This window comes from Pleurodeles waltl, chromosome 3_1 (assembly GCF_031143425.1).
Source record: "Pleurodeles waltl isolate 20211129_DDA chromosome 3_1, aPleWal1.hap1.20221129, whole genome shotgun sequence".
Lineage (NCBI taxonomy): Eukaryota > Metazoa > Chordata > Amphibia > Caudata > Salamandridae > Pleurodeles > Pleurodeles waltl.
The window spans coordinates 1,709,749,531-1,709,767,233 of record NC_090440.1 but is presented as its reverse complement, the minus strand read 5'-3'; the positions used below and the strand labels follow the sequence as shown (position 1 = coordinate 1,709,767,233).

General features: G+C 45.2%; 1 protein-coding gene across 1 annotated transcript in view; it reads left to right on the top strand.

Moving 5' to 3' along the window:
* The window catches only part of COL6A3 (collagen type VI alpha 3 chain), a 291,731-nt gene that overhangs the window by 218,452 nt on the left and 55,576 nt on the right, over window positions 1-17,703 (top strand). The window contains exons 38-40 of the mRNA XM_069225565.1: window positions 617-713; window positions 1,723-2,421; window positions 3,370-3,472. Of these exons, the coding sequence (XP_069081666.1) occupies window positions 617-713; window positions 1,723-2,421; window positions 3,370-3,472 (899 nt within the window). The remainder of the gene's footprint in view (window positions 1-616; window positions 714-1,722; window positions 2,422-3,369; window positions 3,473-17,703) is intronic.

Here is a 17,703-nt window from a genome sequence, read left to right as displayed (position 1 = left end):
AATATTTTCTATGTTCTATGCTGCAAACTAAGTAGTCTGGTGACTTCTTTTACTTTGTAGCCACTTTTACTACCCAACGTATTGATTAATGTGTTATCGTTCTAAAAAGGAAGAAAGGCCGAGTCAGTCATGTCAGGATTTGAACAGATCCCCGCAACCTGCTCTAAACTTTCTGGGATCTCTTAAAGGCTTAATCGAAGTCCACCCTTGGCTATTTCAGCTCTGTATCCTTGTGAGCCCTATCTACTGCAGACTGATTGTCCACACTCGAGTCATCGAACAGAGTTAATTGTCTCTTTTCCATTCACAATAGGTTCCACTGAATAATCAAGCTTTCATTTAGGAAGCTAGCTCAGTCTTCATGCCCATTCAGTACATATCTTGAGGAGTGAAAAGCCCACTTCACGTCATTCAAAGTTTACATTATGCTGTAGGTTATTTGTATAATTTGAATATTGATGTTTGTCTGGCACATGACAAGTCAGCATCAGCTTTAGAGGTGGTGGCAAACTGATTTGTTATATTCTAGGCCTGTTACCAATAATCACTCCATTGCTAGTCAGCTTTTATGCCCGACCATAAAAATATTGTCCTTTTCTTCCATTGCTCCCACTAGGTGAACAGCACAGAATTGGGTGAGGTTGTCGTCGTTGGAACTGGTGCAGAGTTCAACAGGACCATAGAAAAGGCGCTCAAGTGCCACGTGTGCCTGGGTGAGTAATCTGAAAGTGATGGGAAGCAAATACATTATAAAATATTCATTGTAATGTGCAAGAGCAAAGGCTCGCTGTGGGACTGTAATTCCCAGGAACTCCAGATCAGAATCCAGTAATGTAACGCAAGCTGTAGTTAAGCATCTTCTCAATGAGAAATTTCATGTTTTAGCATCAGTGACTCGTGGTGGTCATCAGAATATTGTCAACAAGTAAAGGCAATGGGGCTCATTTGGAGGTTGACAGATGGGGGATGTCCACCAAAAAGTGTTGGATGTTCCATCTGCGAACTGTTTAGAGGAGAGGGAAGCACTAAATTTCGAACAGCAGAACCTCTGATGATTCTGCCTTCAAACCTTTAACTGGCAGTGCATCTGCCACTATGCTGTCAACCAATGTACGTCTGACAGACCACCACATGGAGGGCAGGTGCTTTACACTTGCTTTTCAGGACCACTAGGGAAAACCTGGGAGTCCTGAACTGAGAATTGAGAAATTATCCCCACGCACAGAGTGAAAACTCAGAGTCTGTCGCGACCATAGGTTTCTTTTTTTTCAATAACTATTCCTGCTTGGTATGTTTCTTTCTGATAACCCAACTTTTGGTGCATTAAACATGTGGTTTCAGTGTTTTAATAATGCTACAGCTGTGGCAGCTCTACTAGATACAAGGTATTGCAAAGTTTTTCTGCCAGGGGAGTGAAAGACATCTCTCCTTTGACCTGTCGGCCTACGGTGCAGGGGCAAGTCATAAATAAGTCCCAATGCCTATTAATCAAAAACAGGCATGTTTGGTCTCTTTGAGACTTGCCAATGTTGTGAATGGCATGGAGCTCAAAGAGGAAGAAGCCCCATCACCAATCACAGTAGTAAGTACATTAAAGTTGTAAAAACAATGCACTGATATGTTCAGAAGGGCAAAAGAGAAGTAAGTGCCTACAGCAGGATCAGCGATTGTTCAAAGTGATGCCATGTGTGCAAAACTAAACTGCATCATTTTCTATTCTAGATGTTTGTGACCCTGACAGTATTTGTGGAAGCCGTAGCGCTGGAAGGACTTTTAGGGATAGAAGATCAGCCACTTCTGATGTGGACATCGATATAGCCTTTGTGCTGGACAGCTCAGAGACCACCAATCCATCCGAGTTTCTAGAAATGAAGAGGTACATTTCCCATGTTGTGAGTCAGCTGGAAATCTCTTCTGATCCCAAGTCATCAGCCCACCATGCACGAGTGGCTATCCTTCAGCATGCCCCTTATGAGTTTGAAAGAAATGTCAGTACTCTTCCAGTACAAGTGGAAATGTCCCTTGTGGACTATGGATCTAAAGAATCCATGCAGCATTTCATCATGAACAAAATGGTCCAACTTGATGGCATTCGAGCTGCACGGCAAGCTATAGAGTACACAATGGACAATGTATTTGAAGGGGTGCCCCACCCAAGGGACCTGAAGGTGTTTGTACTGATGATGACAGGAGAAGTGAAAGGAAAAGAGCTTACCCTCCTTCAAAGCACCATCATCAAAGCCAAGTGCAAGGGCTTCTTCTTTGTTGTATTAGGCATTGGTAAGAAAGCCAACTTCAGGCACCTGTACAGCTTTGCAAGCGAACCCCATGATGTCTTCTTCAAGAGAGTTGAGAAGGCCTCTGAGCTGCATGGAGACGCCTTGCTGCGGTTTGGACAACAATTAGCAGGATTTATAAGCAGTAAGTTGGAGGTGTTACAACCACTCTAACGGCATTACACAGGTGGAAAGTATTCAGTGAGTCAGTGGGGCTCAAGGTGATATGGAGTGTTTGAGGTGTGATAGAAAAAGACTGTAGCAAAGATTTATTAAGATTTCCATGTGAGGCAGTGTAGCATACAACTGTACTAATTTGCATATAGGGGAAAGAGCATAGTGCCATATCTACAAAGAATGGCCTTCTACTGGTGTCATCTTTTCTGGCACACAAGCATTCTGTCTTGCACAGTGCTCCCTTTCACGCAATATCAGAGAAAGGTTTGTACACAGCCTTGCTTAGGGTTTATACTGGAGACACACCTTTCCTGTTCAAATCACATGTCCAGACAAATGTAGAAGGGCTTTACAGTTTCTGTGGGGAAATCAACACATTTCCGCTTGTTTACGTTTGCTTCCAATAGGCATTAATATTTTATGCAAATTCTACTCAGGTTAACTTAATTGGCTGGAATTTGCATTAACCTATGCGTATTTGAACTGATACACCCCGAGTAATACCCTCTTGACACAAATAATTTTAAAGTGGTTTTGACGGTGTGAAAACTGCAGCTTTTGATATAAAACACTTTTTGTGCTGGAAGATAAATCACAGCTGCTGTCTTGAGACACCACAAAGCCTTAGTAAATTTGGGTGTGTATTTGCTACTGGTTGAAAGTGGAAAAGCGTAGAGTTAGATGTAAAACAGTCTCATGCTGGAAGCTTGAGGGTCTTCCCAATGTCAATGTAGTAGATGCCACTATTACCACCAATGATACAATTGTAGGATACCCCAGAATTTGTCTTTAAAATTTAGAACCAGTGCCTTCAGCCTCAAGGAACCTTCCAGGTTCTAGTAGATTGCTTCAGAACAGAGGCATTCATGTTGGTTTTTGAGACACATGTTCATGTATAGCGTGTTTTCTGTTCTAGGTGAGAATGCGTTCCATCTATCTCCAGAGATCAGCAGACACTGTGATTGGTTCCAAGCTGACCAGCCAGAAAAATCACCCTTTCAACATGCCTCAAAACAGATGTAAGTAGCTATTGTACCTAATCTTTGCAGTATGTGTATGCCCATCCATTCATGTGCAAGTAAGTCAGACTAAAAATAATGTGAAATGTACTCATACATAGTTGATTAAACCTAGGTCTTCTTTTAACTCCTAGTCTATCACACTTATATGCAAAGGTTGCTGAATGGCTGGTGTGAAATAGCATGAAATATTCCTCTGCTTTAACTTATGAAGCAGCCTTTGTACCCGCCTTTCAGTCACAATGCTTTTTATGAACTTCATTTTGGAAACGTTCCATTCTTCTTCTTATATTTAGCACTTATTAATGCTGGTTATCCTGTTTCCAAGTGCCCTCAATGTTTACAAATAATAGACTGAAACACAAGGAGATAATGGGTTGTATCCAAGGTTTGCTAAACGAAGAAAACAAAATTCGAGTTTAGCTATCTTTGTTGCACAGCCAGTAATTAATATATTTCAAATAGCAATTTCTTATTGGTCTTCTTGGGAGAAAACACATCTGTTCCAGTCTATTGCATGTCTCTATCAAATGTTTTCTGCCATTATCTACAAAGTGACTATCTGTGATTCTGTGTTGTAGTATTTCCGATCCATCTAAGTGTCATTTGACCACATGGAACACAGAACTTTACATTTCATAAAAAGACCTTAGTGGGTCTTATTAAGAGTTACCAGGGAATCAATCCACCGACTGATCAATAGAGTATCTGTGACTTTCCTCTAATGCTTCAACGAGCAAGATTTAATCAATGCTTTCAAAAACGACTTTTTGCCATGTGCGCAGTTGTCCTACAGAAGAGGCTACATTAAATGATGGCATTTCTGCTCATCCCATTAACATTTTTTAGGTCTAGGCTGGTGGAATTCATATAGTTCAGTTTACATTGCAGGGGTTGGAAATGGCATACATCTGACTGATGGAATTTAAAAGAATCCAAAAATACTAATGGAAATTAGCTAAAGTCACTGGTTTCTAGGAGTATGCTACTTAACAAAATGTTCACATGTTGCTTTGATTAGGTGAATAATGCACATGAGTAAATTAGGCAGAAATATGCATGGCCACATGTTACTCTATTTTCCTTTCACCATGTGGAAAATACCTTATTCTTCCTTAACGTCTCCACACTGACTTCACATTTACTCCTACCTGTCACAGGATGGAATTTGCATGTGTTTCCAGGATCGGAAACTACTTGTAAAATGTTGCTGGATACTCACAAACTTTTTTTTGTCAGTGTTCTCTGCATTTTGCAGCCTGCATTCCTGCAGTAAATTTCTGAGGGTGGAATATGTAGCACAATGTCAGATTTCCCAAAATTGAATTTGTCATTCACAATAAAAAAAAGTCACAAATCCTTATTCTGTGAGACTGGATATGTCATTTAGGTGTGAGCTGGGCTGATAGTGAGAAATTCATTCACAGTAGTATGTGTTCATAGCATGTGTGATCGTAGATGCACATGATCTGCATGCTCCTGCCATCTAATGTTAGGGCTGGCTGTTTGCAACTTTCAAAGAATTCTTTCAAGTTATGAGGTGTAGAGACTTCTCCCTTCGATGCCAATGCACATGGGCATCAGTTACATTACTAGATTGTTGTTTTCTGCCATTGGGTTCAGACGAGCTTCCACTGGGCTGCTATTAGAAACCCTCTGTGGGGACCCCAGCCCCCTTCCAGGATCTTCCACCCCTTGTCTCGGGTGCCTTCTCTTTGAGAATGCTAGTTCAGTGATGGAAAGAATGCCCTTCCAATACGACACCCTTTGTCACTCCAAGTACCTCAGGACTGACCACATTCAAGCCTGCAACCCCTGCCTCTCGCTCAAGCACAAGAAGACTATGTTCCAGGCCTGCCTCACCTTTTAGTCAAAGAAGACTCTTTGGTTCTGACATGAACAGAGGTTGAACCATTCCATCAAAGGATGTAGAGTATAACAAACACAACTCCACTGACATCTTTGAGGATCATGACATTAAGTTGGAGGAACAATCCAGCCATTCCAGCCATGCCAGTTGCTGCAGTTCATCTTGGAGGCAAACCCGCCCTCTAACTCCAAAAGGGAGCACCAACTAAATCCAAAGTCTCCACGACCCACCAAGATGTCAACCATGAGAATGGTAACTACTCAATTCCAACACATGGTTGCACAGCTACCCCATGGACAGGCAGTGCACTACCCTAGTGGGGGTGGGGTATCAAGCCCAGAGACTCCAAAACAGCCTGCTAGCCTACAGCTGCTTTTGGGCCATGGTTGGCACCGACACCCTCGAAGCCAACAATGCTCTCTTTTCCAGGCCTACCTTGGAGCAGACAGGCTCTTGAACTTTGGCATTGAAGACCATGCCAAAACCGGTGCCAGAATCAACCTCGGCACCAACACCTAAGCACACTTCGGCATCAAATCTGTCATCAATGCCAAAAGGCATGACATCGAGGGCACCATCGACGGTGACTAGGAGCAGTCTATTCTCCAGTGCTTACAGGAGGTGTTGGATGCTCACCAGAAGTGCTTCTTTGTTCACCGACAAACTGAGAAAATCTCCACCAAGTTCTCACCAAAACTTCAGAACATACTCCCAAAGAAGGGGTGAAGTTATCCTTAGAGGAGCAAATTTTCTTGGAACCCATCCCTTCTCCAAGGCACAAAAAACATAAGGTCAAGGGCACCTACCCCCTTCCTGCCTGACATTTTCATCCTCCTGCTTTTCCACCTCTTAAGTCCCCTCCTTATCCTTAACCTCCTCCTCTCCATTCTCTTCCCTCACAAACACCACCATACATGCCACAATCCCCAGCTTCCCTAGAGCGGTCACAGCTCTTATTAAATGGGAAAGGCAGTCTACAGTATCCAGAGGAACCCTATGCTACACAAATGCTCATCTGCACCCAGCCGAACCTTCCCCAAATGATGACATCATTGTAGGAAAGGATCCTCTTTTTGGCATGGTTACCCACACTTTTTGCCTGCTATCAGTATGTTTAGACTGTTTCACTGGGATCCTGCTAACCAGGCCCCAGTGATTGTGCTCTCTTCCTCTAAATTTGGTTGCCCTTGTGCACTCCCCAATTGGCATAATAGTGCCCCCCTATAAGTCCCTAGTATATGTTATCTAGGTTCCCAGGGCATTGAGGCAGCAGGGTTTCCCCATGGACTGCAGCATGTATTGTGCCACCCATGGGAGCCCATGCAAAATGTGTCTGCAGGCCTCCTACTTAAGTCTTGGCTGCTCATCCACAGCCACCTCTAGATAGCCCTGACTTCCTAGACACTGCCTACACTTCATTAATAGGGAATACCTGTACCTGGTATAGGGTGACCAGACCATAGGTGTCCATCACACACCAGGCCCTTGGTCCTCTCTGCCTGCTGTCCAACTTGGGAGACGGTAAGCCCTTGCCGCTCCTTGCAGAACAGTACCCCTGTGCACAGTGACTCTTGCAGCTACTAAGGCTTGTTGACTCCTGCTCCAAGGGATCAACAGGCTCCATGTAGCCCCAGCCTCCAGCACTTCATCCCTGCAAGGACAGTCTCTCCTCTGCTGCTCTAGCAACGTGGGACTCCTCTCCAAGTGTGCTGATCAGGCCTGACTGCAACTTACTGCCTGCTGCCAGTGGGTTGCCTGTGGAGGGCTGTGATGGCTTCTGCTTGCCCTCCAGGTTGCTGAGGGTCAGCCCGGACTCCCCTCCAAGGGTCAAGTCATTTGGACCTTGCTGATCCTCTTCTTCTCTGCAAATCCTCTCCTGCCCAGATCTTCTTTTGCCAAGACTTGTTGTGGTCCTCCTGTCCACTGACCGTCTGCGACCCTGCGACTGGCTTGGGACATCTTCTGCATGGCTCGATAGCTGATCTTCATCTTCCATCAGCGACCCTCATCTTCATCCACAGAAAGGTGGGTAGTGGCTCCTGCCCCATCTGGAAACTCCTGCGTGGACTGGGCTCTGTCTCCTTCTTTTGTAGGTCCCTTTCATCTGGAATCCATCACTGGGTTCTACTTCACTGGTCCTGGTCTTGAAATCTTCCTTTTCCAAGTCCCCTTGTTAGTCTCTCGGAAAGACCAGGTAACTTACCTCTGAAGTAGTGAGCACTCCCAACTCCCTTCTAACTAGTCCACATCCTTGGGTGGGGGACTTCACTTCACATTCCCCTATAGGGCCATAGCTATTTTCGACTATTTCTTGCCAATGCTTGTTGTTTTCCATGCTAATTCCTAATACTTATTGAGTGTGTGTATATATATGTTCGATGGCATGTGTAGCTGCAGATACACATGCTATGCATTTTTCCGCCATCTAGTGTTGGGCTCGGAGTGTTACAAGTTGTTTTTCTTTAAAGAAGTCTTTTCGGAGTAACGGGATAGAGTGACTTCTCCTCTCGGTTATACTGCGCATGGGCATCAACTCCATTGTTAGATTGTTTTATTTCTGCTGTCAGGTTCGGACATGTTTCCTCTCACTCCGAGTTTTCAAATCGGAAATTTTAGAAAACTCCCTTAATCATCGGTATTGTTTCGATCGCGTTTCCACCTAGCCTCAAGCCGACAGTACAGTCGGAAATTAGATTTCGCCCTTCTGTGCACGTGCGCCCGATTCAGGCCTGTTAGGGCCTACCGCATCGAAGCTTGATAGATCGGACTCCATTCCGATTTTGTCTTCGATGCCATGCAAAAGTTCCCTACACAGACCAACACCTTGTTTGTAATCTGTGTCTTTCTCACGATAACAAAGAAGAAGCTTATGAGGCCTGTCGATCGTTTCGATCCAAGAAGATCCTGCGCGATTGGAGAGCCAGAAGATTGGCAATGGCGTTGAAGGGTACGGAACATCTCAACATCACGGAGGAAGAACAGGCGCAGACAGCTGTCTCCATCAGAGACACCGACTCCGAACAAGAATCGGAAGAAGATAGGCCTATCACTGCTAGACAGCACGTGAGTACGTCTGCCCCTATGCCCGCGTATAAAAAACCATTGGAGGTCTTGGGTATACCACTGCCAGAGAGCCATAGTTTGACCCGAAAAAAGACTATTGTCGACTGACCTTTGGGTTCAGCGCCGAAAAAGGCCACTCCTCCGTTGGTATTGGAGTCGAGTAAATCCATGAAGAGTTTTGCTTCGGACTCGAGCAAGCGTCCTCATTCCTCGGAGTCGAAGCCTCAACACCTTGCTTCGGATCCGAAACAACTGACTCCATTTTCGGGACTGAAAAAGCTTCTCTCTTCGGAACCGAAAAAATCTTCTTATTCAGAAGAGCAAGCACTTTCGAGCCATCTTAAACAGAGCTCAAAATCACTGCATGAACAATCTTATAGACTTTCTGATGAGGACCCTGAGATTCAGCCTATCCTTGAGGTTATGGATGAAAGACAATCCAGGATTCACATCCACAAAAAGACTGGGAGGATACTTACTGCACCTCCTCTGCAAACCAAAAGAAAGCTGGCCTTTCAGGAACAATTAGACACTGCTCAACCACCAGCAAAAATGTATAAGCATAAGAAGAAGCCAGCACCTGTCCATACTTCTCCCACTCATTCACCACAACTTTCTTTTTCGCCTCCACCCACTAGCCCACCACCTTTCCCTTCACCAACTCATTTGCAGTATTCACACGGTGATACAGTGGATCCTTGGGATCTATACGACCCAGATCCTATTCCTGACAATGAACCTGATTTATACCCTTCCAAGCTTTCTCCACCAGAGGACACTATTGCATACACGCAGGTTGTTTCCAGGGCGGCAGCATACCATGGGGTGCTTATGCACATTGAGCCCCTAGAAGAGGATTTTATGTTGAACACTCTATCCTCCACCCACTTAAGATATCAATGCCTTCCTATGCTACCTGGCATGGTTAAACATGCAGATCAAATATTTAGTGAGCCAGTCAAAGCTAGAGTAATTACTCCACACACTGATAAATAGTATAAACCTGCTCCTACAGACCCTGATTATATTACACACCAAGTTCCTCCAGACTCAGTGGTAGTAAGTGCGGCTGGGAAAAGGGCTAATAGCCAGTCATCAGGGGATACTCCTCCTCCTGATAAGGAGACGTAGGAAATTCGATGCTGCTGGCAAGAGAGTGGCCACACAGGCGACCAATCAATGTCGAATTGCCAACTCACAAGCCTTGCTAGCGAGGTACAATAGAGCCCACTGGGACGAGATGCCGGTACTCATACAGCACCTGCCAAAGAAACACCAAAAAAAGAAACAGCAAATTGTAGAGGAGGGTCAGGCTCTAAGCAATAATCATATACGATCTGGCCTTGATGCTGCAGAGACAGCAGCTAGAAGTGTCAGAACTGCCATTACTATACGTAGACATGCATGACTACGTTCTTCTGGTTTTAAACCAGAAATCCAGCAGGCAGTGCTCAACATGCCTTTTAATAAAAAGCATTTGCTTGGCCCTGAAGTCGATATGGCCATAGAAAAACTGAGGAAAGACTCAGACACTGCCAAAGCAATGGGAGCATTATATACAACACCCTATAGAGGCTCCCTTCGCAGACAACAGTTCAGAGGAGGATTCAAGACACAATCCACTGAGGCTTCTACCTCCCAGGCAAAGCAAGGACAACAGCAGCAGCAGTACAAGAGAGGGGGATTTAGAGGGTCTTACAGAGGTCAATACTTTAGAAACAGAGGCAAGTTCCAAACTTCACATCAAGCCACTACCCCATCTAAACAGTGACTTATTTGCCATCCCTCAACCCCACACATCTCCTGTGGAGGGAAGACTGCAGCAATTCCACTCCCATTGGCAAAACATCACCACAGACCATTGGGTATTGTCAATTATCCACAATGGCTATTGCCTAGAATTGATTTGTACCCCTCCAAACATTCCTCCACATTACCACAAGCTGTCCCCAGAACACAATGTTCTATTACAGCAAGAAGTACAATCGCTACTACTAAAACAAGCAATAGAATTAGTCCCACATTCTCAACAAGGAACAGGAGTATACTCACTATACTTCCTCATTCCCAAAAAGGATGGCACTCTCAGGCCTATCCTAGACCTCAGATCTCAAAATTTATATATCCTGTCAGAACACTTTCACATGGTAACTCTACAGGACGTCATTCCACTACTACAAAAACAAGATTACATGACTGCGTTAGACCTCAAAGATGTGTATTTCAATATACCCATCCATCCAGCTCACAGAAAATACCTCAGCTTTGTGATAGCAGGAAAACATTGTCAGTTCAAAGTTCTACCATTCGGCATAAGAACAGCTCCAAGGGTATTCACAAAATGTCTGGCAGTAGTGGCAGCCTACCTAAGAAGACAACACGTAGATGTCTTTCCATATCTAGACGATTGGCTAATAAAATCAAGAAATTTTATACAATGCCAACAACACATTCAATACGTAATAGAGACCCTACATACACTAGGGTTCACTCTCAACTACCAAAAATCTCATCTTCAGACAGCACAGGTACAACCTTACCTAAGTGCTATTTTAAATATGCAAAGAGCCCTAGCCAATCCAAATTCACAAAGGATACAAGCTTTCCAAAATCTCATACCACAAATACAGCCATGTCAGCAATACACTGTAAAATTTATCATGAAAATCTTAGGAATGATGGCATCCTGCATAGCAACAGTACCGCATGCAAGACTGAACATGAGGACACTACAACAGTGCCTCTCACAGCAATGGCCTCAAGCACAGAGTCAATTGCAAGATCTAGTGTTGTTTGAACACCAAACGCACAAGTCCCTTCAATGGTGGAATCTCAGCAATTTAATGAAGGGGCGGGCTTTTCAAGACCCTGTGCCTCAGACCATAATAACAACAGATGCATTAAAGATAGGTTGGGGGGCTCATCTCAACAACCTTACCATTCAGGGGAAATGGGATTCAAAACAGCGAAACTTTCACATAAACAATTTAGAATTATTAGCTGTGTTCCTTGCACTAAAAGCATTTCAACCCCTTCTCAAACACAAGATTGTGCTGATAAAAACAGACAATATGACAACCATGTATTACCTGAAGAAACAAGGCGGGACACATTCATCTGAACTGTCTCTTCTAGCCCAAACTATATGGAAATGGGCAAATCACAATCATATTCATCTATTAGCAGAATAAATTCCAGGAATACACAATCAGCTAGCGGATCTCCTAAGCAGGACCCACCAACAGACAAACGAATGGGAAATTCACTTTCAGGTACTTCAAAAGTACTTTAAAAAGTGGGGAACATGAGAAATAGACCTATTCGCAACAAGTGAAAACGCAAAATGCCAAAACTTCGCATCCAGACACCGCCATCCTCTATCCAAAGGCAATGCTCTATGGATCACTTGTTAGGGACATTTGCTTATGGTTTTCCCCCTCTCCCACTACTTCCCTTTCTGGTCAACAAACTCAACAAACTACGTCAGACCTCTCTCACCATGGTACTCATAGCCCCAACGTGGGCACGACAAGATTGGTACACCACACTCCTATATATATATGCATATTTATATACAGATTGTAGGAAAATGGTTACCCCCTAACTTTTTGCCTTTTGTTGACGCTAGTTAGGATTAAAAGTGTGCTGGGACCCTGCTAACCAGGCCCCAGCACCAGTGCTCTTTCCCTAAACTGTACCTTTGTTCCCACAATTGGCACAGCCCTGGCAAACAGATAAGTCTCTTGTAAATGGTACCCCTGGTACACGGGTCCTGTGGCCAGGGAAGGTACCTAAGGGCTGCAGCATGTATTATGCCACCCTGGGGACCCCTCACTCAGCACATGCACACTGCCTCACAGCTTGTGTGTGCTGGTGGGGAGAAAAAGACAAAGTCGACATGGTACTCCCCTCATAGTGCCATGCCCACAACCCACTGCCTGTGGCATAGGTAAGCCACCCCTCTAGCAGGCCTTACAGCCCTAAGACATGGTGCACTATACCACAGGTGAGGGCATAGTTGCATGAGCACTATACCCCTACAGTGTCTAAGCCAATTCTTAGATATTGTAAGTGCAGGGTAGCCTTAAAGAGTATATGGTCTGGGAATTTTTCAAACACAAACTCCACAGTTCCATAATGGCTACACTGAATACTGGGAAGTTTGGTATCAAACATCTCAGCACAATATATCAACACTCAAATTTATTGAGAAATGCACAAAGAGGGCATCTTAGAGATGCCCCCTGTATACCAGTCCAAACACTAGTGCTAGGCTGACCAGTTTCTGCCAGCATGCCACATCCAGACGGGTTTCTAGCCACATGGGGTGAGTGCCTTTGTCACTCTGCAGCCAGGAACAAAGCTTGTTCTGGGTGGAGGTGCGTCACACCTCCCCCTGCAGGAACTGTAACACCTGGTGGTGAGCCTCAAAGGCTCAAGCCTGGTGTTACAGCATCCAAGGGCACTCGAGCTAGTGGAGATGCCCTCCTCTCCGGACACAGCCCCCACTTTTGGTGGCAAGTCCGGAGGAGATAATGAAAAAAAAAGGAGGAGTCACCTTCCAGTCTGGACAGCCCCTAAGGTGGCCTGAGCTGTTGTGACCCCTGTCTTAAAAAATCCTCCATCTTGTTTTGGAGGATTCCCCACAGAAAGGAGGCACAAACAGGGTGTAGCCACACTCCAGGGCAGTAGCCATTGGCTACTGCACCCCAGACCTAAACACACCCCTAAATTGAGTATTTGGGGGGGGGGTCGACCCTGAACCCAGGAAACCAGCTTCCTGCAACCTACAACAAGAAGGACTGCTGACCTGTAAGCCCAGCAGAGACGACGGGGACGACAACTGACTTGGCCCCAGCCCTGCCGTCCTGTCTGTAGACTCAAAGAACCTGCACAGCTACGCATCCAGCAGGACCAGTGACCTCTGAGGACTGAGAGGACTGCCCTGCACCCAAAGGACCAAGAAACTCCCATGGACAGCGGCTCTGTCCAAGAAACCAAGAAACAACCATCTTTAAAGGGACTCCAGCCTCACTCCGGAAGAGTGAGTCCCCAACACTCTGCACCCAACGCCCCAGGCTCGCGTCCAGAAGAACCAACACTGCAGAGAGGACACCCAGGTGACTCCCACGCCCTGGACACCCTGAGACGACCCCCCTGAACCCTTATAGCAACGCCTGCAGAGAGAATCCAAAGGCTTTCCCTGACCGCGACTGCCCGGTAACAAAGAAACCCGACGCCTGGAAGAAGCACTGCACTTGCAGCCCCCAGGCCCGAGAGAAACCAACTACCAGTGCAGGAGTGGCGAGCAGGCGGCCCACATCCTTGCCCAGTCAGTGACTGGCCCGAGAAGTCCCCTGCCGTGCCCTACCTGCATCGCCAGAGTGGCTCCCGGGTCTCTCCATTGTTTTCTATCTGAATCCTGACACCTACTTCACACACTGCTCCCAGCTGCCCCTGTGCCCCAGAGGGTGTATTTTGTGTGCCTGTTTGTGACCCCCCTAGTGCTCTACAAAACCCCCCTGGTCTGCTCCATGAGGACGCAGGTACTTACCTGCTAGCAGACTGGAACCGGAGCACCCCTATTCTCCTATCCTATTTGGGCCCTACTTTGACCTCTGCACCTGACCGGCCCTGTGTTGCTGGTGCTGGATGTTTGGTGTTAACTTGAACCCCCAACGGTGGCCTGCCTATGCCCAGGAGACTGAACTTGTAAGTGCTTTACTTACCTGAAAAACTAACCAATACTTACCTCCCCCAGGAACTGTTGATTTTTGCAGTGTCCACGTTTAAAATAGCGTATTGCCATTTTTGCCAAAACTTTGTCTATTACTGTTTTAATTCAAAGTTCCATATTTACCTATGCCAAGTACCTTACAATTTATGTACTTACTTGAATTTTGAATCTTGTGGTTCTAAAATAAATTAAGAAAATTATATTTTTCTATAGAAAAACCTATTGGCCTGGAGTTAAGTCTTTGAGTGTGTGTTCTCATTTATTGCCTGTGTGTGTACAGCAAATGCTTTACACTACCCTCTGATAAGCCTACAGCTCGACAACAGTACCACAAAATAGAGCATTAATATTATCTAATTTTGCCACTGTCAACCCCTAAGGGGAACCCTTGGACTCTGTGCACACTATCTCTCACTTTGAGAAAGTATATACAGAGCCAACTTCCTACACATATATAGTGTGTACTTACCTCCAGTTCTGAGACTGCCTATAAGTAATCTAATACATTTGTTTTGGAACACTGTGTGGTTCCTTTCATGTGTGATAAGATACTGTGTGACTGCTGTAGTACTGCAAGTGCTTTACACTCCTCCTAGATTCAGTCTTGGCTGCTCACCACAGCTACCACTAGAGAACCCTGGCTTCCTAGACACTATTTCACTAACTAATAGGGGTTTCCTTGACCTGGTATAAGGTGCAAACACTATAGGTGTCCACCACACACCAGGGCAGCTTCCTACATGGACCTCAAGTTGATCAGATGCTTGAAAAGCTGAAAACGGACACGGACACAGCTGAGGGGATGGTGTCCTTCAAACGCGTACTTCTTGGGGGTCCTTTCATAGGTCACAGTTTATGAGGGGGCAGCAAAACCACTTCCCCAGACCCTCGTCCCTTAAACCAGAGGCAGCAGCAACAATACCAACAGCAGCCAACACGTAGCTATTCATGGGGGGGGGGAGCGTGGTTACAGAAGCAACAACATCAGTGGAAGGGCCAAAGGAGGTGAGGGTAAAGAGCCACCTTCACTAAGCAGTGACTCCCTTACACTTCCCCCCATCACACTACATCTGTCTGGGGAAGACTACAGGGATTACTCCAGTATTGGGAAGAGATCACCTCCGACCAATGGGTCCTCTCTTTCATTCAACATGGCTACTGCCTGGAACTCACTGAAACCCCACCAAACATACCTTCTCCGCACACCCACTGTATCCACATAGCACCCGCACTTTCTTCTTGAAGAGGTTCAGGCGCTTATCCTCAATAGAATAATAGAGGCAGTACCATTGCACCATCTTGGCAAAGGGATGTACTATTTGTACTTTCTGATTCATAAGAAAGACAGGTCTCTAAGCCCAATACTTGACCTCTGACCCTTCATCAGGTACATCCTCTCAGAACATTTCAATATTGGCACTCTTCATTGCGACTTCGTAACGGTCCTCAATCTGGAAGGCACCTAATTACATATACTTTTGAGACAGAAAGGCTTCTGCATGGCTCTGCAGAGCTTGCTTCTCAGACCTATTTTGATCTCCTGGCAAGTCACTTGAAAGTACTGTAGATTGTCCTGATCTCTACCTCAGTGAACATGACAATCATGCATGTCAACTGAGGGCTCTCTTGTTTACATTGATTGAGACCCTAGAGCTTGGCTCTGAGGATGAAGGGGAATGTATAGTGCATCTCTTTTTTTACAGAGAGTGGTTACTGCCCTCTCACCCAGGCTGAGATAGGCTGACAGCGGTGGTAGTGTTAATGTATACACAGAGGTACCTGTATCCTTCAGGAGGGGCTGCCTATCAGCTCCCTCCTGGTAAAGTCTGTTCAGTCTCCTTCACCTGGGTTCTTTTTGCCTGTGTGGTATGTGGGATGTGTGTATTGTGAACCAGTGGGTTCAATGGGTGAGGATGGTGAGCCATTGTGGTTAATCTATGGCTGACATCTGTAAGGCATCTTCTTGGTCCACTCCACACACATTTATCAAAAACTACTGTATGGATATTGTAGCACACCAATAAGTTAGAGTTAGCCAACTTGTTCTAAGAACTGTCTTTCAGTCATCTGCAACATTCTCCGGCTAACCACCCCTTATGGGAGTACTGCTTTACAATCTCTACAGAGAATGCGTATCTTTAGCCACACATGCTACAAACAGGATATATTACTTACCCTGTGTGCATCTGTTCATAGTGTGTAGTGCTGTAGATTCACATGCATTCACTCACCTCTTCAGAAGCCTTTGGTTGTTGCAGATGTACATTATTTACTTAAACTATTTGTATACATCTATCACACTTTCCTGCTCCATCTTCACCCTCACTCGCTGTGTGGAAAACAACCTATTAACGGAGTGATTCCCGTGTCCACTGCCAAATAAATGGGGAGTCACTACACCTCATGACTCTAAATACTTCTTTGTAAAAAACAAGTTGCAAAATTCCCAGCTCAACAGTAGATAGTTTGAGTATGCTAACCAAGATAATCTATAGCACTACATGCTATAAACAGACACTTACAGGGTAAGTAACACATTCCTTTCTGTAAATATAATACAAAAAGGCTATAAGACGTTGCTCAGGTTATGACATTTGAGAACACAATACGATATGAAGGCTTATCATAGTGTCTCGTAAAGACATTTCTGAATCGTAGTGTATGTTGTTTCTTGGGTTTTGATATCCCAAAGCTTATGATTTTGTGATTTTTATGGTTTGCTCCTACAACACTTTAATACATCAGGCCTAAAGTTGTCATGTTTCTTACTGCTGTAGGCTGGAGGTACTTGGAGGGACACCTGGTTTCTTACTGGTTCTGGTCTGGCCAAGATAAGGGCGACCCCTTCTAGTAGCCATGGTGCTGCTGACAATAAAAACACCAAGGCAGAGCGTAGCCTCCAGAAGTAGTCCTAGAGGAAAAACCCACGTAATGGGAAAAAAACCTCTATCACAGGAACTCCTGAAAAAGAGGAAAAACAAAGAAAAAGGCAAAACAGAAATAAATTCTGCAGGGAAAAATGCAGGAGCAAGAAGAAAGTGAAAACAGGAGTGAGGATCACCACAAAGATGGAAGTGTTTGCAATGCAAGGAAGGAGGGAACATCAGTGCTTATATACCATGAAACAAGAAGTGACAAAACAGGAAGAACGTACAACACCATCTTGGATTGGGGAAAGCCACATAGAAATGAATGAGAAAGAAAGCCAAGTAGAAAAAGAAAAAGGAACAGGGCATGCTGGGAAGACAACCACCACAGAAGAAGACAATATGGAAGACCAAGAGGAAAGAAGATGTGAGGACAGAAGAAAAAGAAGGTAAAAGAAGAAAAAAGAGAAAGGACCCAAGTAAGGTAAGTGGGAAGGGAAAGTCAGGGAGGCTGCCAGGGGCTGTGGCGCGACCCGGAGCATGAAAAGTGCCTCCTGGGCTGCACTGCGGCACAAAAGGTCAAGCAAGTGCCAAACAACGGGCTGCAGCGGTTCCGGCGTCCCGAAATGCAGACTGCCAGCCCGACCGCAGTCTAAGAAAGGGACAATGCGGTAGTCCGTGGCGTCAGAAAAGT